At 41.4% G+C, this 23,625-nt stretch overlaps 1 protein-coding gene and 1 long non-coding RNA gene across 46 annotated transcripts in view; one reads left to right on the top strand and one right to left on the bottom strand.

Annotated features, from left to right (window-relative positions):
* The window catches only part of LOC140105759 (uncharacterized), a 244,894-nt gene that overhangs the window by 37,862 nt on the left and 183,407 nt on the right, over positions 1–23,625 (top strand). For 2 of the 3 annotated variants that reach the window (XR_011850634.1, XR_011850632.1), the window contains exon 2: positions 6,870–6,949. This is a non-coding gene — a long non-coding RNA (uncharacterized lncRNA). Of the gene's footprint in view, positions 1–6,552; positions 6,724–6,869; positions 6,950–23,625 lie in introns of those variants that run through there. The other variant, XR_011850633.1, reaches the window with a different exon arrangement.
* Positions 10,439–23,625, bottom strand: part of ANK3 (ankyrin 3) — a 411,799-nt gene continuing 398,612 nt past the window's right edge. For 36 of the 43 annotated variants that reach the window (XM_072129790.1, XM_072129792.1, XM_072129800.1 and 33 more), the window contains 7 exons: positions 22,067–22,733; positions 20,545–20,878; positions 18,911–19,042; positions 16,067–16,150; positions 15,860–15,931; positions 12,615–12,696; positions 10,439–11,542 (listed from right to left, as the gene is read on the bottom strand). In XM_072129790.1, the coding sequence (XP_071985891.1) occupies positions 12,631–12,696; positions 15,860–15,931; positions 16,067–16,150; positions 18,911–19,042; positions 20,545–20,878; positions 22,067–22,733 (1,355 nt within the window). In that variant the 3' untranslated portion in view covers positions 10,439–11,542; positions 12,615–12,630. The other 7 variants (XM_072129791.1, XM_072129824.1, XM_072129813.1 and 4 more) reach the window with 6 other exon arrangements.

Here is a 23,625-nt window from a genome sequence, read left to right as displayed (position 1 = left end):
AACTACTATAATACTGCCCCCTATGTACAGGAATATAACTACTATAATACTGCCCCCTATGTACAGGAATATAACTACTATAATACTGCCCCTATGTACAAGAATATAACTACTATAATACTGCCCCCTATGTACAGGAATATAACTACTATAATACTGCCCCTATGTACAGGAATATAACTACTATAATACTGCCCCCTATGTACAAGAATATAACTACTATAATACTGCCCCCTATGTACAGGAATATAACTACTATAATACTGCCCCCTATGTACAGGAATATAACTACTATAATACTGCCCCCTATGTACAAGAATATAACTACTATAATACTGCCCCCTATGTACAAGAATATAACTACTATAATACTGCCCCCTATGTACAAGAATATAACTACTATAATACTGCCCCCTATGTACAAGAATATAACTACTATAATACTGCTCCCTATGTACAGGAATATAACTACTATAATACTGCCTCCTATGTACAGGAATATAACTACTATAATACTGCTCCCTATGTACAGGAATATAACTACTATAATACTGCCTCCTATGTACAGGAATATAACTACTATAATACTGCCCCCTATGTACAGGAATATAACTACTATAATACTGCCTCCTATGTACAGGAATATAACTACTATAATACTGCTCCCTATGTACAGGAATATAACTACTATAATACTGCCTCCTATGTACAGGAATATAACTACTATAATACTGCCCCCTATGTACAGGAATATAACTACTATAATACTGCCCCCTATGTACAGGAATATAACTACTATAATACTGCCTCCTATGTACAGGAATATAACTACTATAATACTGCTCCCTATGTACAGGAATATAACTACTATAATACTGCCTCCTATGTACAGGAATATAACTACTATAATACTGCCCCCTATGTACAGGAATATAACTACTATAATACTGCCTCCTATGTACAGGAATATAACTACTATAATACTGCCCCCTATGTACAGGAATATAACTACTATAATACTGCCCCCTATGTACAAGAATATAGCTACTATAATACTGCCCCCTATGTACAAGAATATAACTACTATAATACTGCCCCCTATGTACAAGAATATAACTACTATAATACTGCCCCCTATGTACAGGAATATAACTACTATAATACTGCCCCCTATGTACAAGAATATAACTACTATAATACTGCTCCATATGTACACGAATATCACTACTATAATACTGCCCTTATGTACACGAATATAACTACTATAATACTGCCCCTTTGTACAAGAATATAACTACTATAATACTGCCCCCTATGTACAAGAATATAACTACTATAATACTGCCCCCTATGTACAAGAATATAACTACTATAATACTGCCCCCTATGTACAAGAATATAACTACTATAATACTGCCCCCTATGTACAGGAATATAACTACTATAATACTGCCCCCTATGTACAGGAATATAACTACTATAATACTGCCCCCTATGTACAAGAATATAACTACTATAATACTACATATATACACAGAAGCGAACATGAAAAAAATCAGTATTTATCATATACAGCTACAGAAAACACATGAGATCCTCACCTATTGCATCCAGTGACATCAGGTGACGTGTCCTCGGATTGGAATCGTTCCTCATCTTCTCCTTTAGTTGCACCATCACCTTGTCTCTTCCTCCAGGTACACAGCATTCCTGCAGAGTTTACCACACAGACGTCTTATGTTCTACACCCAGACATATAATTAATGCCCTCTGCCTGCCCCAGACATAGAATAATGCCCCCCAGACATAGAATAATGCCCCCCAGACATAGAATAATACCCCCCAGACATAGAATAATACCCCCCAGACATAGAATAATACCCCCCAGACATAGAATAATGCCCCCCAGACATAGAATGAATGCCCCCTGTCAGCCCCAGATATAGAATAATGACCGCCGCCTCAGACATATAATTAATTCCCCCTGCTAGCCCCAGATATAGAATAATACCCGCCCCAGACATATAATTAATGCCCCCCCCCCGCCCCAGACATATAATTAATGCCCCCCTGCCAGCCCCAGACATATAATTAATGCCCCCTGCCAGCCCCAGACATATAATTAATGCCCCCTGCCAGCCCCAGATATGGAATAATGCCCCCCCCCGCCCCAGACATATAATTAATGCCCCCCTGCCAGCCCCAGACATATAATTAATGCCCCCTGCCAGCCCCAGATATGGAATAATGCCCCCCCCCGCCCCAGACATATAATTAATGCCCCCCTGCCAGCCCCAGACATATAATTAATGCCCCCTGCCAGCCCTAGATATACAATAATGCCCCCCCTGCCAGTCCTAGATATGAAATAATGTCCCCCCCGCCAGCCCTTGATATTCAATAATCCCCCCCCCTGCCACCCCTTGATATACAATAATGCCCCCCCCCTGCCAGCCCCAGATATACAATAATGTCCCCCCCTGCCAGCCCCAGATATGAAATAATGCCCCCCCCTGCCAGCCCTTGATATACAATAATGTCCCCCCCTGCCAGCCCTTGATATACAATAATGCCCCCCCCTGCCAGCCCTTGATATACAATAATGCCCCCCCTGCCAGCCCTTGATATACAATAATGTCCCCCCCTGCCAGCCCCAGATATGAAATAATGCCCCCCCCTGCCAGCCCTTGATATACAATAATGTCCCCCCCTGCCAGCCCTTGATATACAATAATGCCCCCCCCGCCAGCCCTTGATATACAATAATGCCCCCCCTGCCAGCCCTTGATATACAATAATGTCCCCCCCTGCCAGCCCTTGATATACAATAATGCCCCCCCCGCCAGCCCTTGATATACAATAATGTCCCCCCCTGCCAGCCCTTGATATACAATAATGCCCCCCCCGCCAGCCCTTGATATACAATAATGCCCCCCCTGCCAGCCCTTGATATACAATAATGCCCCCCCCCCCTGCCAGCCCTTGATATACAATAATGCTCCCCCCTGCCAGCCCCAGATATGAAATAATGCCCCCCCCTGCCAGCCTTTGATATACAATAATGCCCCCCCCCGCCAGCCCTTGATATACAATAATGCCCCCCCCCCTGCCAGCCCCAGATATGAAATAATGCCCCCCCCTGCCAGCCTTTGATATACAATAATGCCCCCCCCCCGCCAGCCCTTGATATACAATAATGTCCCCCCCCCCTGCCAGCCCTTGATATACAATAATGTCCCCCCCCCTGCCAGCCCTTGATATACAATAATGTCCCCCCCCCCTGCCAGCCCTTGATATACAATAATGTCCCCTCTCCCCCTCTATAACTTAAAAAAAAACAAAACATAATACTCACCTCTTTGGAGCAAGTTACTTCACGTCTTCCCTCGGTCTTCTGTGGCTTGGTGTAGAGGCGCGGGATAGTGACGTCACTGCTCCGCGCCTCTTACACCAAGCCGCGGAGCTACACGGAGGGCCGGACAGCTGACAGGGTAAGTGTCAGCCTCCTCTACGCTACACAGGTCGCGCAATGACGTCATTTGCGCGACCTGTGCAGCTACGTGAACACACAGACGCAGAAGCAGCGGTGCTGCGCTGCGTCTGTGTGCAAATTACTAGTACCTGCATTGTACGATCGTACGATGCAGGTACTATACAGTAAATGAAAATTTGTAGGGAGGGAGTGCGGGCCGGCCCCAGACCGGCCCAGGACCGACCGGCCCACCGGGAAAATTCCCGGTGGGTACAATGGCCAGTCCGCCCCTGTACATAATGTCCTGTTCAAAAGCAGCATGTTATAGAGCAGGGTGAGTTGAGCAGATTGTACAATCTAATCTGCTCTTCCTACTCTATAACATTCTGCCTGTGAATAGGACAATACAGTACAAAGTGTCCTATCTGCAGGCAGCATGTTGTAGAGCAGAAGGAGCTGAGAAGGTTGTAAATGGTGCCTTATCAGCAGGAAGCATGTTATAGAGCAGAAGGAACAGGTTAGATTGCACATATAGTCATATCTGCAGGCCGCATGTTATAGAGCAGGAGGAGCTGAGCAGATTGTACCTAGTGTCCTATCTGCAGGCCGCATGTTATAGAGCAGGAGGAGCTGAGCAGATTGTACAGTGTCCTATCTGCAGGTAGTATGTTATAGAGCAGGAGGAGCTGAGCAGATTGTACATAGTGTCCTATCGGCAGGCAGCATGTTATAGAGCAGGAGGAGCTGAGCAGATTGTACCTAGTGTTCTATGTGCAGGCAGCATGTTATAGAGCAGGAGGAGCTGAGCAGATTGTACCTAGTGTTCTGTCTGCAGGCAGCAGGTTATAGAGCAGGAGGAGCTGAGCAAATGAATACATAGTTTTGTGAATGAAGAATTGGAATAAAGTGTATTTTCTGGATGTAGTGAACCAGTACTCTATAAGTACAGGCAGTCCCTGGGTTACATACAAGATTGGGTCTGTAGGTTTGTTCTTAAGTTGAATTTGTATGTAAGTCGGACCTGTATATTTTATCATTGTAATCCCAGCCAGAACTTTTTTGGTCTCTGTGACAATTGGATTTTAAAAATGTTGGGTTGTCATAAGAATCAGGATTAACAATAAAGCTTCATTACAGGCACCTGTGATAACTGTTACAGCTGATCATTGTAGCCTAGGACTAAAGTACAGTAAATTACCAACATCCAGAGGTCCGTTTGTAACTAGGGGTTGTCTGTAAGTCAGGTGTTCTTAAGTAGGGGACCGCCTGTAATTGATTTCACATGATAGAAAGAACAAAGATAAAAGTGTATAGAACATTATACTAAAACATAGAACATTAGACTCTCAGATTCTTTTCCCGCCTATATATGAATCTGCTTAGCAGTTTTTTTTTCTCTATAACAAGCTGCCTGCAGATTTCGCACACAGTTCTTTGTCACCTGTCACTCATTATATAAAAGTACACCTGACTCCATCCCGGTAAAGGGGATCATGTCACGTCTGTTATAAGACTGCAGTCATCATCATTATCTGCTCTGCTAGCTGTCTCCCCCCTTACCTGACCCTGTGCTATGACAAATCTCTATCATCTTATGCATGAGGAAGGGGGGGGGGTGGAGAGAGCTGGCAGAGAGGACATAATGAGGATGCGGGTATTCTTATATCAACTTTAAAAAGTGAGAGAAACCATTAATTATTAACCACGTTAATTATACAAGCAGATAATTTGTATGTGAACTTTTCATTGGGTAAAAATGTGCGATCCCAGGACATTTTTATGTAAAATGTTATTTTAGTTGGTTTCTTAATGGAACAAGAGAATTCTTATAATATAAAGAATAAAATGGCATGCATTGAAACGGATTGGTCATGGAAAGGTCCTCTGTAGTGGTTCCTATTGTCCTGCTGTATTTCCTTTATGGAGAGATAATGTGGTCAGATAGCAGATGTGGTACTCCTCTCAGCTGTCCCAGACTCACTGGGACAGTCCTGGATTTTGGGGTTTGCCCCACTGTCCTGCTGTGTTGTGCATGATTAAAAAAAAATCTTTTTTTTTGGTTAACAATACTATGTAAGTGTCTAAACAAACAGTGATCCGTGTGATACATGTGCCGCCTCATACTGCAGATGGGAGAGGACATGGCAGTGTGTAGAGGTCCTTAAAGGACTGCACTACTTAAAGGGGTATTCTCGTCAAGACTAACTCCTTGGATACAACCACCTCTGCTGGAGTGATTGCACAAAGAAACAAAAAGTTTTTGTGTATGAAATGTCCGGGAGTGACTGCATGTCCCACAGACGTCCTGTAGTAATGATCGCTGAATCCAGGAGGTCAGACAGGACTCAAAAGAGCATGTCTGGTCACCACTGCCAAAATGTGAGGTGGTCGTATCCGAGGATGCTATCTTGTTTCTAAGGGACAACATGGCCACATTTATGAGAAATTATCTGCACACAGGAACATTTTTTTTAAAAACATCCAATTGAAGAAATGTTTACATATGGAAAATGAATTAAATGTGAATGCCCAGATGAAAAACCCCTTTAAGAGTATTTCATGTCCTTTTTCTGAATATTTATGAATTTTTGTTTCTGAGTCTCTTCCTCAGTTATGTCCATAGTTGCGGTATCTGTGTTAATAAGTAAGCTATTTATCATGACACCGCTTGTCACCTTACAGTTTCTGGTCGCACATGTCCATTATATTACACGGGTTATTTTTTTAGTGGATGCAGGGGTCAGGATTTCGGCTTCTTTGAATGTTCTCTATGGAATTCTCTTGTTCTCGTATTCTGTTATTGTTCCCCTAATACCACAACAATTGAAGTGAGGCATCTGCAGTTGTTTAACAAAAAGCTGGCGAATACAGTCTGCCTGACTATAGGAATCGTGTCCTGAAAACATTCAGAACTATGTGGACTATTCATGTGATGCTAAAAAAATGCAAACCATCTGTCACACCGCAGCATATTCCGACTAAACTTGTTGTACCCTGCTTTTCCGAAGTGTGAATGTTGCTTAAATTGTCCTCCTTTCCACGCCTTTTACCTAACAAATTATTGTACTGTACTTTTATGTTTTGAATATATTTTTGGGAAAAATGTGCTACTCCTCTCCACTAATCCTTCCCGGATCAGTCAGTCACTGGCCAAGATGAGTCACCTCCAAGGCCAGTGACTGGTTGTAGATACATTTGTTATGTCAAGAGATGTCTAGGAAGGAGAGAACATCCTAGACCAGTCCACGAAGGTAGATGCCACCAATCCCCCATCTTTTTCTTGGCACCACAGGCACCTAGTTATATGTCCTGATATTGACCTATTTATTGACCAATCTGTATGTGGGTGTCCCAGATCTCCCCTGATAGAATAGTCTCTTCTTTTCTTGATTGACAGGAGCTGAGACCCAGGATACTACACTGTCCTAAGCTTCGGCAGAGGATCTGCACATGTAGAAGGTTCCGGAATAAGATAAAGTAAGTAAATGTTAATGTTATTTTACTGTTCCAAAATTGGAAAATCTTATTTGAAGTGAATGAATATGAATTTAACAAAGGTTAATTCTGCAAAGTTCTTCAAGGTTCTGTCACAAGCTAAAAAGAAATCTGCTCTGCAAATTCTTATTTCATGTGTAGTTGGATCCACTGACTGATAAAGTATTTTGGTAAGCGCGCACCATAAAACAAATATCGATCACAAAATGATCACTTGAACATCCAAACATATAATTTTGTTAAGTCTACAATTGATATGTAAAGATCTCATGAGTGAAAACAGTGGAAGAGGCTAGTGAGAGATGTGCTGACCTGAACTTCACGTTCTGGTGTGCCCCACGTGACCTTGACATATTGCCAGATTGGCTGCCCAACAGTCATTCCGGCAAGTTAACACCCTTAGCTACCAGCCACGGCTGTGATTGGCCAAGGGGCTTATTTTCTGTGTAACAAATTTTACTTCTCATTGACGTTATTTATTATGCCATGGAATAAATTTATATAGACTATTAGAATATACCAGTGGTGGCGAACCTATGGCACGGGTGCCAGAGGTGGCACTCAGAGCCCTTTCAGCGGGCACTCATGCCATTACCCCAGGACAGAGATCACCAAACACTGACTCTTCCTGCAGTCCCAGGCAACTTAAGAGATGCTGCTCTCAGCGCTATTTTAAAGTGACACTTTATTGGCTGTTTGTAACTGTGGGAAAAGTGAGAAGGTGTTGACAGAAGTGCATCATCTTTGGAGGTCCTCCTGCTGGACCCACTATTTCTTCCTGTACAGAGAGACCCTGGAAAGAAGCTAAAATGATAGTTTGAATTTGCCCTCCTCTTGTCAACTGTATTGTTGGCCTTAGGCGGCCGATACAATTGAAAGATGTGGAGGAACAGGGAGCAATAAATTACTGTATAAAATTCCATGTTGGCACTTCACGGTAAAAAAGTGGATTTTGGTTGAAGTTTGGGCACTCGGTCTCTAAAAGGTTTGTCATCACTGGTATATACCATACATTATAGTCGGGGCCTGGCACAGACTTTGCACTGGGGCCCATCAGCTTCTAGTCACGCCACTGGTTTTAAGATCTCTGAAAGATCTGTTGTTCTTCAGGTTAGTGTCAAATTATGACACCGTTGTCTTGATGTGGATCCTGGAGGAGGTCTGTATGTCTTCTGACACCAGCAATGGTGGTGCCGGTTGATCCTACAAATAATGCTAGGAAGAGTGATGCAGAAATGTTATATTTGACAACATCATAGCTGACTTCAATGCCTAATATCTGCACAGATGCATCTGCTGCAATTTGTCATATATTTGTTGAATGAGACTTAGATGGATTGGAATAAAAGAGCCATATGTTGGACAGCAGGTATACATACTGTATATATACTTGAGTATAGACCACGCTACCTAATATTATCTCAGAAAACTTAGTGACTCAAGTATAAGCCTAAGGAGCCAACCCAACAGTTTTGTTGAAAAGTTGGTGCAATCGTTTAAGTGCCCCTTCACCCCCAGTTTCTGTTCTCCTTTTTGAATTTTGTGTATGAACCCTCTATAGGATTGTGCCCCTTTTAAGTTAAATGCTCTTTCCTTCCACCTCCAGTTTTAATACCCCCCTCATAGGTTTTGCGCACTTGTATATTTGTCTGACCCCTTCTTGTCCTTCATGTTTTGTGCTCCACCAATCCACCTTCTCTGCCTTCGTGTATGTTTTGTGCCCCCCTCATATTTTCTGCCTTCTTGACACCTTTTGGGCCCCCCCATCATGTTTTGTACTTTACCAATCCCCCTTCTGTGCCCCCTTATATATTTTTGCCTCCTTTCTTTCCCAGCTTTTGTCAGGAACTCAGCTTCAGTAGTCCAGTGTCAGTAGTCCAGGTGCGCTGTCAGAGCTGGGCGCTAACTTATTCCTTAGAACACAGAGACTGTTAGAACAATGAGGGGAAGCTTCCACTATCTTCAGAGCTCCCCCAAAACAGGATTGTGGATTCCGAAAAGGAGCACAAATAAGAAATTGGTAGCAGCTGGGACCTCACTTGAGATTAAGTAGAGTGAGGCTTTTTCACTACAAAAATGATGCTGAAAAACTAGTATATATGGTAGATAATTTTTTAGTGCTTTAAAAAAAATTTAAAGGAATTTCACATTTTAATTTTAGGGGGTAATAGCTCAGTGGTACAGAAATAGACTGTACATTTAATTTCTGCAGACTCCATTCTTGGTCAGATTGAAACCCAGAATACCAGTGCTACATTGTATTGATCTAAGTCCAGGAGCCACATTTGCACCATTTATGATCTTCTTGGGTTTGTTGGAGTTTTATGTTTATACTTTGGTGTTTGTTTTTGTAATGTAGAAGGAAATCCAACTGGTTTCCAATAATATTACCGTTGTGTGCTTGATGGAAATAAGAAAATAACTTTGTGAGGCCTACAGGGAATAGAGACCGGTGTGTATGGTGACAATCTGTGCAGCACTCCACATTATGTTGACCTCGGACTTTATTCACATGTGTGTTAGGGATGGCCTTCATAGAAACCGAAAACCACTCAATGATGGACACTAACAAAACCCGGCAGAGCTTCATGTCAGTTATAGCGATCTTGACTATTTTAGCCAGGTCTTTTGATGGAGTTTGCTATGGAGGATCCTACAAATTGGAACATTTATAAGCAAAAATACAGTTTTTATGATAAAATTCTACATAGGCACTTTGATACCCCAGGAGGACTTTTTATCACCTCCATCAATGCAAAATCTTTGAATCCTTGATTGGCTGTCGCTCACATAGACTATCATAGTGATTGTTGAGCACTGTGCCGTGCAATTACCGCTGCCGCTATTGCGTTCCCGTGATTGGTGGGGTCTCAGTAGTTCAGTAGTCTGACCCCCTATGAATCGGCTTATCCTGTGGATAGTGGACAATTTGATAACTTGCTACAACCTCTTAAAGGATATCTAGAACAGTATGCAAATGAGCCTGAGGGGCTCCAAGCTCTGTTAACACCTATGGAGCCTGGAGCCCCTCAGGCTCATTTGCATACAGTCCTTTATCCTATTGGTGGATGCTCTTTAAGCACTAAATGTAAATATTCCCTTCTCTTTCTATAAATAATAACCCGGGTCAGTTTTAAACACAATTTATTTTTGTTTTAAATAATCAACTAGATCATCCAGTGTTCTTGATTTCATACATTGTTATTAGAGCTATTATCAATGAATGCTGTCCTCATATGAATATAACCAACAAATGAAAAGATTTCACCGAAACCCCCCCCCCCCACCCCAAAAAAAATAAAAAAAAATAAAAATGCCCTTTTAAAACACAGCAGCATTAACAACCTAATATTACACTGCTAGAATGAATACAGATGATTGGCTTTTACTGAAAAAGAGTCTACATCTTCATAGCCAGTACACAATACAGTAAGGTCTTTACATCGCGCTGCCTCTGCCTAAGATCTAATGGTTCCTTTTCTGTTTTTGTTTTGTTTTTTTTCTTTTTGCGCTTCGTTTAAGCACAACTTCATCTCAGAGACAAAAAAAACCCCTCCTCAAGCCGTGACCTCGCTCTTGTAAAAGCCTGGAACTATGCACTACCGTACGATATATTAGTATCTTCTTCTGAAAGTTCATGAGAGGTTGGCAACAGCGATGCGATTAGATAAAGGGCCCGCGTGGATAGCTCCCATGTCGCTTTTGTGTTCTAGTGTAGCTTTTTACAAAGTTGAACCGAGGCTAAAAAAAAAAAAAAAATCAAAGTGAGTGATTTACATGCACCAAAATATTTACTTTTGTCTGAAGAAAACGATTGGGGATAGCAGAAGTCCCCTTTCCGGTTTTGTATTCTTACAGTCCTGCAGCGGAATTCATGAAATTTGTGTAAAATCTGCTTGGCTTTTGTTTTGTTTTTTTCGTTTTTTTAAATATACAAACAATTGAATTGATAATATACAAGATTCCGTGAAGCCGCACCCAGTATGGACCCCATCGGCGGTGGTGAAGTAAGGTCAGACACTATTTTTGGGTTTTTATGTGAGTGATCTTCGGGTTTGGTAAGTAGTTACCGGGTGGTGCCTTTATTAACATCAATCGTAGTCTTGTTAGAGTTTTATACAAGTGTCACTTATTTACAGCAAATCCATTGATGATTTATAAAAAAAAAAAAAGAAAATCAAGAGCATTTTTAGACCCCCAGGGTTTTCGGGGGAAGGTGTAAAATAAGGCGAACTGTTGTTGGTTATTTAGTGATTTATTGTTGTCTTTTTCACGAGTCCATCCCATGTCGTGGTCTTGGGTGGTGTTGGGCCAGATGCTTGGAGACATGGCATCACCAGCAAGGTAATTCCTATATACACTGCAATTGTAAACTCCACACTCCTTGACCCCATCTGAATGAAGGTGATGTCCCATGCTCTGTATAATTGGCTCATGCTAAAATAAAAGGTTTTTTTGCATTTAAAAAAAACCCATGCGGTTAATGTGTGGAAGCGGCAAACACACACTGTTTTTTTTTTTTCTTTTTGCAGTGTTTTTGTTTCTTCTTTTGAATACTGGCAGTAACCATTCATCCTGTAGGGGGGAAAAAAGACAAGAAAATAAGTTGTATGTTCAGCCACAGGCTCAGGATTTTTAGGCCAAAACCAGGAATGGTGGATAACATGTAACAGATGCAGATGTTTCCATTATAATATTTCTCTGTGTAGGTTCCACTTCTGGTTTTGGCTTAAAATACTGATGCAAAATCCTAATCCTTAGATAACCTAAGACTCTGGGTTGAACCAGCTATGAACGCTATGTTTGGACAGAACGGTGGGCTGTTTTTTTACAAATTTTTTTTTCAATACTCAAAATTATTAAAGTGAAACGGTACCATATGAGGCTTCTAATGAAAAGATGTGGCGTGGTCTGGTTAGCCATGCAAACTTCTCCCAACCAAGTAACATGCCCACTTCCCATTATGGCCCTAATGTTCTCTTATATGGGTTGGCCTCTATCACTCAACTTTACCAGGGTAAGCACAGGACCCTAATAGGGTCACACATATAGTACCCCCCCAGCAGCAGGACTCAGGAATTCTCATGATGTGCTGGCTTTATTCAGCGCACAAAAAAATCCTTTGATTTTCTCAGCCTTCTAGTCCAGTTTTTAAAATATCATATTTTTCGGACTATACGGTGCACAAAAAAAAATCCTTTGATTTTCTCAGAAATCAAAGGTGCGCCTTATAGTCCAGTGCCCCTTTTATATGAACCATACTTACAGACAACAGCTGCCTGGAACTGTGCACAGGTCTGCCACCTGCTGGTCATTCATCCTTATAATCAGGTGCGCCTTATAGTCCAGTGCGCCTTATATATGAACCGTACTTACAGACAACAGCTGCCTTGTACTGTGCACAGGTCTGCCACCTGCTGGTCATTCATCCTTATAATCAGGTGCGCCTTATAATCCGGTGCGCCTCATATATGAATTTAGACGTTTTAGCAGGCATTTATTGATGGTGCGCCTTATAATCCGGTGCGCCTTATAGTCCGAAAAATACGGTACTATACGGTCTTGTATTTACCTTAGAAAATTTTTATAATAGTGGCCAACACCTTTAATAATTCTCCTATCCCCACTCCTCTTGCAATTTACTGACCTGAATCACTATGGTATTACGAATAGGTTTTCTTCTCAATGTGTCTGACCTCCTTCTTGGTCTTTACTTTATGTCCGTCATTCTAGAATATAAATACATGAGAATTATTATAGGTATATTGGAGGAAATTCATTTTTTTAATTCTTCTTTAAACCTTAAAATCAAGTAATAAGAGGTTGGTCGCTCTCCCTTGGCCTAAAGTTAAAGGAGATCTTTCAGTGCAATTAGATTTTACTTTAGAGGATTTAGTACTGAAACAAATGCAATATAATTTGACAGCAAAACAGCACACAAGGCGCAAAAGCAAAATCATCTCCCCCACAGCAAACTACAATGAATAAAATTGCGTACAAAATCTAAAACTTAAAGGGGTGTTCTCATTTCAGCAAATTAGTGTTTGTATAATGAAAAGTTTGCATTTTTCAAATACAGTTTCTGTATCAATACCTCACGGTTTTCTAGATCTCTGCTTGCTGTCCTGCTATAAAAAGCTTCTATATTTACTTCCAGTGGACCAACAGTGGCCCGAATGTCATGACACAACAGGAACAAATTCCAGCTAAATCGATACATAAACCTGGAATACTCCTATAACCGTCTTAAAGGAAACCTACCATTTGTTTTCATGCATTGTGAAGCAAACATACCTTGAGAATGCTGTAGCTACACTGATGCAAAAACATATCTTGTTTTATAACAGTTTTTTTTTTTTAGCAAAACCACTCGGTTCAGGGATTAAATTCAGGACCTTGGGAAAGCTGGGGTGCATGCGGACTGCCGTTCATAAACACATTGCACAGAGCTTCCTGCACCATCTAGACAGGACTAATCAACCTGAGCTGGATGACTCATACATAACAGTTGGGGGATGGTGCAGCGATTGATTACTTCTGCCTGTCAGGGACAACACAGTAAATACAACGTTCTTTATTGTTTTTTCAGAAAAAACACTCGGTTCAGGGATCAAACAAGATATGTTTCTGCTTCAGTGTAGTGTACAGCATTCTCAAGGTATGTTTGGTTCACAATGCATGAAAACGAATGGTAGATTTCTGTTAAAGTATTTTTCTTTTTTTTTTTTTTAAATGTATAATCCACATAATGGGTCATAGATATTGTCCAAAACTGAACAACGTAATAGAGGAGTTGTTGTCAGCAGCTGATAAACAGAGAATGTAACAGGAAGCAGACAGCGCCATTCTCTGTGTAGTGGCACAACGGAGTCACTACAGCATTGCTTTCATCCTGGCTGTGTTGGGCCCTGATACAGAATATTTTTATTACTTTAAATACTTAAATTTTACTCAATTAGTGGATGGTATCCAGTAAAGTTATTGTTTTAAACTTTACAAGATCTTTTATTTTTCAAATGGGGGCAGCGCTTGGAAGTGAGAGGTCACAAACATCAGTTTGGCTCAAAAGTGGGCACCACTCGTTTCTGTTGTCTGCTGCTCTGTATTTGGTATTGTAAATGCCGTCTCCCATTAGACATAATCGGTGGCCCGGCTTCTCTGTCTTTTTTCTCTCTATGTAGCCTCTGCAGCCAGAAAAAAGTGTTGCCAACGGTTTTTTTGGATCTTCAAAATGTATCTCCAGCATCCAGTATAAAAAGAATACGGACACAAAAAGAGTCAATGATGTTGCAGAACCCAAAAACATGACATCATCTATTCCCTGCAGGTTATAAAGCAGTAGGGGGCGCTCCAGGCTTGAGAAGCCCTCGTTTACGACAAACCTTACTTCATAGAAGGGCCTTCAGCAGGAATAGTTCAGCTCCAGGCTGTAAATTTTCAAGGCCGGTTATATGTTGTAGCCCAATAGATTTGTGCTCCCCAATAAACTCTGATCTCATGGGATTTTTCAATTGTGAACCAATCCACCAGTAATACATTTCTGTGGGGACAGTGAGCATAGTCCTTGCATGCAGTGTAAGGCTAGAAGCACTCGACTGTGGTCAAAATGTGAATCTGTGACCACATATATGTTGCTTGGAGTCCTTGGGTCCCCGCCAAATAGCAGCACCAAACTGTAGTCATCATTCAGAGACCGTCCACACACAGCACCGAGGATAGGACTACAAGTATCACAGTGGTATATGCTACATGGAGTCCCTGCAAAACAGCAGCACCGAGGACAGGACTCCGGACATCATAGTGGTACCACAAACTGAAGTCATCATTCATGGACCGACCACAGTCCCTATGATAGGCCAACGAGCATCAAGGTGGTATTATGCTGCACGAAGTCCCTATGTCCCCACAAAACAGCAGCACCAAACTGTAATCACGAGTCACAGACTGACCACAGTGCCGAGGATAGGACTGCAAGTATCATAGTGGTATATGCTACATGGAGTCTTTATCTAATCATGATTCGAGGACCGTCTAAAGTACCGAGGAAAGGACTGCAAGTATCATAGTGGTATATGCTACATGGAGTCCCTGCAAAACTGCAGCACTGAGGACAGGACTCCGAGCTTCACAGTGGAACCACGAACTGTAATCATGATTCAAGGACCGACAACAGTACCAAGGAGAAGAATACAAGTATCATGGTGATATATGCTACACGGAGTCCCAGCAAAACAATAGAGGACAGGACTCTGAACATCACTGTGGTACCGCAATGGACTCAGGAGCCCATCATGGTGCCGAGGACAGATCAAAGAGATATATGCTACATGGGGTAAATGTACTTAGTGTTCCTGCAGGACTTTATGTATAACAAAAATAAATTGCCAATGAAATATCCCTGATTGGGTGCTTGAGACCTCTTTTTCCTAAATTCTTGCAAAATTGCAGAAATCTCCTCTAAAGCTGCCATTTTTAAACAAACCATTGGTGATCTACTTATGTCGAATAGGGGCAATTTCCAATCATTAATTAGTGCTGTAAATGTATGGCATAGAGATAGAAGCTTGTATGTTATAACGTACACACAATGATCACAGAGATACATATGCAGATCGGCTCTCCTCCAGAAAGAAGAAAGTGCTCTGACGAAAGAATTCAATGTAAAGCTGCAGAAACTTTAGGACAGTGTTGTCCGCAGATGGATCTTTCTGGTTTGGCCGAAGACCTCAGTTATCGTTCAATGCCTACAGGGTCACTGCTTTGTGCAGATACTAAGGAGAGTGTTTTCTTTCTTTTGGAGGAGAGCTAACGTGCACACAATAACACGTACAGACTGATAAAACCCCGGCACACAGCAAGGCACGTATCAGCACGACAAACAGAATTACTTGCCCCAACCGTTACAGTGCCACCAACTTTTTTCTCTTGTGGAACCACAACCCGTCTCACGACTTTCCGTGTGACCTGTGAGGAGCAGGAACATTGGACTTTTGTATGGTGGTCAACTTTGAAAAACTTCACACCACAAAAAAGCCGACTATGGGAATACTTCCCGAAAATAACGTAGGACACAAAGGTAGGGGGGGGAAAAAAAATTACTTTTCTGGTGATAATGTTGCCTTCTTCATCTGTGTATTGTTCTTCAGTTACAGATTCACCGGGAATGTTTTTAACTTCCTCCCCCTAGAGAGTGTCAGATGATTACATCAATCATACATGAGTCTTACATCCTATACACAGCACGCCACGCATGCACGGGAGGAGGAGAACCAAACTATACAAGCCGCTGGGAACCATGCCGCGAGTGGGTGGAAACTGGCGAAAAGAAAAGTTTCATCAAAGCAAACCTATGTCTAATGCAACTTCTAACGTCTCAAATGTGTTGCAGCAAAATCTCAGCTCAGGTCATGGTCACTTACTGAACATTTTCTTTTGACATTTATATGTCTTGTTGAGACCCAACTCTCGGACTATCTACAAAAATCTAGCAGAGAAATGTCAAGGCACAAACTAACTGATCTTTAACTGGTCCACATGAAAATGCATTGTTATCTGCAGACATTATAGAGCAAGGGGAACTGTGCATATCGTTTGTAGTCTCCTGTCTGCAGGCAGCATGTTATATAGCAGGGGGAGGGTAATAGACTATACATAGTCTCCTAACTATACCAGTGGTGGCGAACCTATGGCACGGGTGCCAGAGGTGGCACTCAGAGCCATTTCTGTGGGCACTCAGGTAATCACCCCAGGACACAGTTCACTGGACAGGAACAAATCCACTGCATCTTCCTGCAGTCCCAGGCAAGGTGTGGACAGGGCTGCATTATCTTTGAAGGTCATACTGATGGACCCTTCATTCTTCCTCTACAGAGAGACCCTGGAGGGAAGCTACAATGAGAGTCTGAATTTGCCCTCCTTCTTTCAACCTCCTGGGCTGATACGATTGAAAGACAGGTAGCAGTAAGTTATTGCTTAAAATTTCATGTTGGCACTTCACGGTAAATAAGTGGATTTTGATTGTAGCTTGGGCACTCGGTCTCTAAAAGGTTCACCATCACTGGACTATACTATACATTGTGCACTATACAGGTAGCATATTATACAGCAGGAGGAGGGGAATAGACTATACATAGTCTCCTAACTGCAGACAATATGTTATAGAGCAGGAGCAGTGGAATAGACTATAGCATACAATGTGTCCTAACTGCAAGTAGCATGTTATACAGCAAAAGGAGGGGAATAGACTATACATAGTGTCCTAACTGCAGACAATATGTCATAGAGGAATAGACTATACCATACAATGGGTCATAACTACAGGTAGCATGTTATACAGCAGGAGGAGGGAATTAGACTATATATAGTGTCCTAACTGCAGACAATGTAAGTATGTAATAGAGCAGGAGAAGCTGAACAGATTGTAGGGGGGATATGTTGTAGAGCAGGATGAGCTGAGCAGATTGTGAATATTCCCCTATCTGCCGGCAGTATGTTTTAGAGCAGGAGGAGTTGAGCAGATACATATACAGAGGGCTGTCAGTCACTTTTGTGTCCACCTAATGACAAGGTGACTAATTCTAAGCATAGAAAGAGCAGATAAGACTGTGTTTTCTTGGTGACAGGTAGCGTCTTAAGGGTTCTGTAACTAATGGGTTTCTTTCAACACAGTCCCATTTATTCTAATGATGTGGTATTAATGCATCAATAGTGAAATAGTTATGCAGGTAGGAGCTTTGCCCTTACATGTTTTGGATCTGCATGGCTGAGACCTATACCAATAGCAATATTGGGACATATATCCTATAGACGTGTCATATGCATAAGAAACTGCCAGAGAATGAGGTCACAATTTATAGCTTATACAAAATGTTTACACTGCAAATGTTTTATATCTGTGTAGGCATATGCTTCTGGTTCCAAATTCTGATTTATTTTGTTCTTCTACTCCATTCAACGCCATCATTTACCTATGAAGAGCTATGCCCACACATGCCACGCATACTTTTGTTTTTATTGTCCAGCTGCTCCTTTCATGCTAAAACTTCACTATAGAAATATGTGTAAAGCGCTACAGAATATGTTGGCACTATATAAATATTATTATGCAAATCAGGCCAAAGTGCTACATCTCGCTGGACCCAGGAGTAACGTAGCTGAAGGATTAAAGAAGGTGCTGGAAAATGGAAGTGTAACAGGGAACATTGTTATTGCTGTGGACCCCAATGCATACAAAGGTATGGGTGACATGTGTGGGCATAACCCTACATAACATAGCCGTTAAGTCAGGTAGCTAAATCATAGTGACGGATTTCCTTTAAACATCCTACAAACCACTCGGGCATGCACAGGAGGTCCAGATCTTGATAAATCCAGCGTCTGTAGACTCCAGAAATGAAGGCAACCAGAAACCAAAATGAACCAAAGGAATAAAGGTCGGAGGGATAAATGTAATCGCAAGGGCTCCAAAAAATATCAATACGAGTCAAAAGATCTGCTATTCCAAAATGTATGTGTTCACTCGTTGCCCATGATTACTGATAAAACACCAGATTCTGCTCCATGCTAAAGCCCTGAGTACTGGGCTGAGGAGGTCAAGTAAAATATTGTGGCTTAAAGGGAATCTTTTAAGAACCAAAAATGCTTCGCAACCCCAATAATATTTCTGTGTATGAGCAAAAATACTGTGCAGTGTATGAGCAGAAATACTCTGCAGTGTGACTATACACTAGACAGTACTGGCCAAAACTAAAATGATTAAAAACCCATTTATAATGGAGCAGAAATCTATATGCATTATAGGCTCTTAGTATGTCAGGGGCCTGGCTACCGTTAGGATGGTACAGCATGCATGTACCAAAAATGCAAAAAAGCAAAAAAATCCAAGCTTTCATTGCGGGAAACCTCATGCTAGCACCAGCCCCGGGAGTCAGCTGTACTCGGTACCTTATAGATCAGCCGCCGCCGAGTGATTTTTGTAGTGATTCTTCGTTCCTCATCTGAGCTGGAGCCACTCTCATATTCACTAGAGTCACTAGAATCCTGATAAATGCATTTTAGGCATGTTTTACCAGAAAACTTAAAAGAAAAAGAAACATTCGAGTCTTTGAGTGACCAAGGGTTGGCGTTTTTTGTTTGGGGGTTAGTATTTGTGGAGGCTCCTCTACAAAATGGAATGTGGTAGCTTTGCAGAGCTAAAAGCTCCAGAATTATTGTTTAAAGGAATTGTCCGGGTTATACTGAGATATCGGAATTAAAAAAAAAAAATTAAAGTTAACACATGGACAACTCCTTTGGTTGGGTACTGTCTACCATATTTAATTTGTCTAAGCAGGGAAGGAAGCATGAGATTCAGCAGTGGGTGCCAAAATTTCCAATACAAAGTGAAAGGTGGTACAAGACCTCCGATTTAAATTTATTATCCAATCCATGTCGCTGTGATAAACGTGATGCATCTTAAGGTGGTTAAGTCCATGTAATTGTCAAAAGGGCTAATTAATAAGTCCTGCCTAGAGAAACTTGGTCGAAAAATGGACACAGAACTACTTCTACTCTTCATCAATGCCCAATATCTGTGAGCCTCCTGTCTTGTATCTCATCAGCCAGACATTCCTGACCATGAAAGAGCCGCATGTGGTCTCTATCTGTCCATGAACAATCGCCCTGCCAGAAACGTGATCTTCTATTCATGAATACTATTATAAAGGTCCTGGCAGGGCAATTGTTCATGGACAATTAGAGATCCATCTGTGGCCTTTTTGTGGTCAGGAATGTCTGGCTGATAAGGTCAAAGAGAGGAGGCTTTACTTTACATATCAATAAAGTGGAGCAGAACTTTTCCTAGATGTGTATTGGTAAATTACCTGATATCCTGCCCTCCCACTTACATAGACATTACAAAACACATGAGATAAAGTGTCCAACCCCTTTAATGGCTGCATAGCACTGGGGGTCTAGTCTTGTGTAGTCAGGCAGTGCTCCGATGTTGGAAAACACATCTAAGAAACCAGTGGAACCCATGGATTGGGTAAGAGGATCTGAGCTATTTTCAGGGATATAACTTTAGGGAGTGCAGAGGCCTGTGAGACCCAGGGGGAATATGGTATCTTTTAACCATATGAAAAGATAATTTCAATAAATTATAGTTGTGTGGAATGGTACAGATTTTACATTGGGGATCAGAAGGTCTACCCATTGGCTGTGGGTGGGAATATTGACAAAGTGCTGACATAGCATCACAAACCTTTACGAATGTAGTTTTTTTTTTTTTTTTTCTATTTACTGCACGATTGGTACAAGAAGGTATTTACTATTTATTATATACTAAGTATTATTTATTAAGTATTTATAATAAGTATTTGTTAAATAAGTAATTATAACTACAAGTATGATTTAAAATAGTGTTGCGGCTATGCTTGTGGCAGAGGCAGGTCATGTACGTTCTGAATTGTGTCTTCTGTATTTTTTTACATGGTAATAAATAAGTAGCCGTGTTCGTAATATATAAGTATGAAGTCCTTTGGTCGGATACAATATTCAGTAGTACATACAAGCTATGGAACTGCTAAACTGAACTGTACCTTTTCAGAAGATGTTCCTTCTTGCACATGGGATGAGGGCTTGGATTTTCCTTCTTCCAAGCCAGTCCGTTTTGCACTAACAGGCAATGAGCTCCTATGCTCTCCTATTCCTGACTTGCTGGTTGTCTCTGGTAATTTCGGATGTCCGCTTGATGGTATTTTGTGTTCCACTTTGCCTTGGACTGTTTTTGGTTTCTGTTTTTCGTTCAGTTTCACATGTTCTTTCTCCGGGCCGCTGGAACTTGTCTTACCTTCTGTTACTGACTCAGAAGGACTAACATTAGATCCCAGTCTTCCTACTTCTCCCTTGAGATATGAGGTAATTGACTCATGGCTACAAAATCACAAAAAGTGAGAGATTTTTTGTTACACAATACACAATAATGTGGATACAAACTATCAGTCTTTCCAAATGGCAGGTTTTTTGCAAGAGATCCATGTTAGCTGATATATAATTTGAGGACATTTATATGAAATTGGTGTGGTTCCCCTATTCTGGCCTCTTACAATGGAAGCCAAACAGAAAATGGAACAGAAAAACTACCCGATTTGTCTAGCTAGGTTACGGCAACTCTGTTTGCATATATTTTGATTTGATAAAGATTTTGTGCATTACGTAAAAAAAAAAGTTACTTTTGTTAAAATACTTACTGGTGTATTGCGAGGGAGCTATGGCTTCAGGCAAGTCGAACCCAAAAAAACCCCACAAAAATGTATCATATATGCCAAGCTTCTACCGTGAATCATAGGGATGTGGCGTCCTTATGAAGGATATAAAACCAACAGCACTAAGTGCTCCAAATAAGCAATAAAAGAGCTGGCAATTCGTCCCTTTTTCTTTTCCCACTCGCGTGATTGGTAACCATACAAACTGCTTTGAAGAAAACGCACTGTGGCTCTCGAGCAGATCCGGCTCAATTTTAGGCTCCTTCGTGGACTACAAGGAAAGCAGATCCATAGTGCAAATCACCAATGGCTAAGCTGATTTGCACTATGGATATGCTTTCCTTGTAGTCCATGAAGGAGCTTAAAATTGAACCGGATCTGCCTGAGAGCTACAGCAGTGCTTTTGCTTCTAAGCAGGTGTACAGTTAGCAATCGGGCCAGTGGAAAAAGAAAAGGACATCCTTCATAAGGCAGCCACATCCCTATGACACGGGGTAGACGCTTGGCATATATGATATATTTTTTTGAGCATTAAGTAAATGTTGGTATAAGGTTATTAAAGGTACCTAAAGCATGATGAACCTCAGCCCACTATGGTCACTCTCATGAAACTGTTTCTGTACCGCCCCAGGGTTGTTAGGAGCGCTAGGCAGTCATGATGGCAAGAGCCCATTATTAGCAGTCGGACCATCGCCTTATTTTGCATTTTGACGATAATGGCAAATAGCATAGAATCATTTTTGTGTTATATATTATATAACACATATTATATACATCCCATTGTTCCTCTATGCCATAAATCACACAATATACCAATATAATAATTTTCTATGCTTTCTCCCAGATTGGGACATACCTGTCATCCAGTCGCTCTAATAATTCACTATTGAGTTTCTTCTCGGGTGTTGATTGCTCCACATGAACGCTCGATGCTTCTGTGTGCCAACCTGTAATTGAAGACAGCTCTTGTTCTGCTTGTTGAACATTTTTGAGGATGGCCTGCACCTTCTCCTCAGTCATCTCCTCTGACTCAACCTCTTCAAGGTGAAGATGCTTAAACAGTAATTTAAGCCTTTCCTCAGTGATCTCCTCCACAGGACCGGAAGGATCTCTCTCAAGTCGATCAGTATCTTCTGCTCTTTCAATCACTTTTTGTTCTTTGTACTGAACAGTTTTGTCAACTTCAATGTAGCTACCCTCATTTGGGGGTTCATCATGCAACTTTACATCTTCGAATTTCACCCGATGAATGGCCATTTCATAAGAAGCATCAGGACTGTGAATTAAGTAGTCCGGTCTGCTGTCATCTAGAGACGTGTCTTCTGCCACCACCACGGGTGGTGCAGCTGAGAGATCTCCATTTCCCTGCGGAGTTACTAACACATCACTGAGTCTACTGGGAGTTCTAAGGGGAGACTCTACACTAGAATTATCGCTAAAGAAATCATCGTGTTGGAGGGGGGTAGGAGGCACATAACGCAAACCAGTGGGAGTTTCCAGTTCCACTTGAATGGTAGGAAAACCTAAGGAAAACAGTACACTGACCTGAATGAAATGGATTATGAAACAACAAAAATAAATTACAATACAAAGCATGATTGATACAGTGATGGAACACATGGAATGTGCAATGTTGCGCTAAAATGAATGGTGTTAACATTAGTTTGTGCTGACATCTTCCCACATATTTAGGTTCTTACACAACCCGACCCATTTTAATGAAACGGACCAGTGCATCTGGAAAATTTCCCACACTTGCATACAACACTACAGAGCACTTCAAAGCAAGAAGCTAAATCTAAAAGGGAAGAGATGGAGCGGTACAGGAAAGGTCATCTATAAGAAGATTTCAGGTATATTAAGGATAAGTGGGTGAGTAGAGTGTGATGAGTAAGGTGATCTTGGAGAGTGGAGAGAATTCGTTGTCATGGGTAAGATCAGAAACACTGAGAAAAAGAAAAAGAAGTGGTAAGCAATGGAGATACATTTATAAACGACTACACAATGCACGGACACAGCAATGGATGCAACATATATTGTTGGAAAAATGGAAAAAAAAAACATCTGTTGCCAAAATGCAATTAACCAAAATCATTTGAAAACTTTACATTTTTCATAATGTTGTAGGTTTTTTTCTAAAGAAAAAACCCCAACTTTTCACTACTCTGAGAACTACATTTGTTGCAAAATCCTGACCAATTGTGCCGCAGAATGTCTTTTCTCCTAAATTCCCAGCAGGAAGTGATCATTATGTGTCACATTACAGAGTCTGTGGAGCTGCAGCTCGTTTTCTGGTTTATTGTTCCATACCTTACTTTTGGTGCTCATCTTTCCTCCCCTTTTCCAGGGAGTATTTATCTATTGTCAGATCCCTATTCCACAGCAGGGAGTGCTAGTTTTCATTGCAGAGGCTGC

This window comes from Engystomops pustulosus, chromosome 11 (genome assembly GCF_040894005.1).
Source record: "Engystomops pustulosus chromosome 11, aEngPut4.maternal, whole genome shotgun sequence".
In the NCBI taxonomy this organism is placed as follows: Eukaryota; Metazoa; Chordata; class Amphibia; order Anura; family Leptodactylidae; genus Engystomops; species Engystomops pustulosus.
Note: the sequence above shows the minus strand (reverse complement) of the source record. Positions and strands in the feature narration are given on the sequence as shown.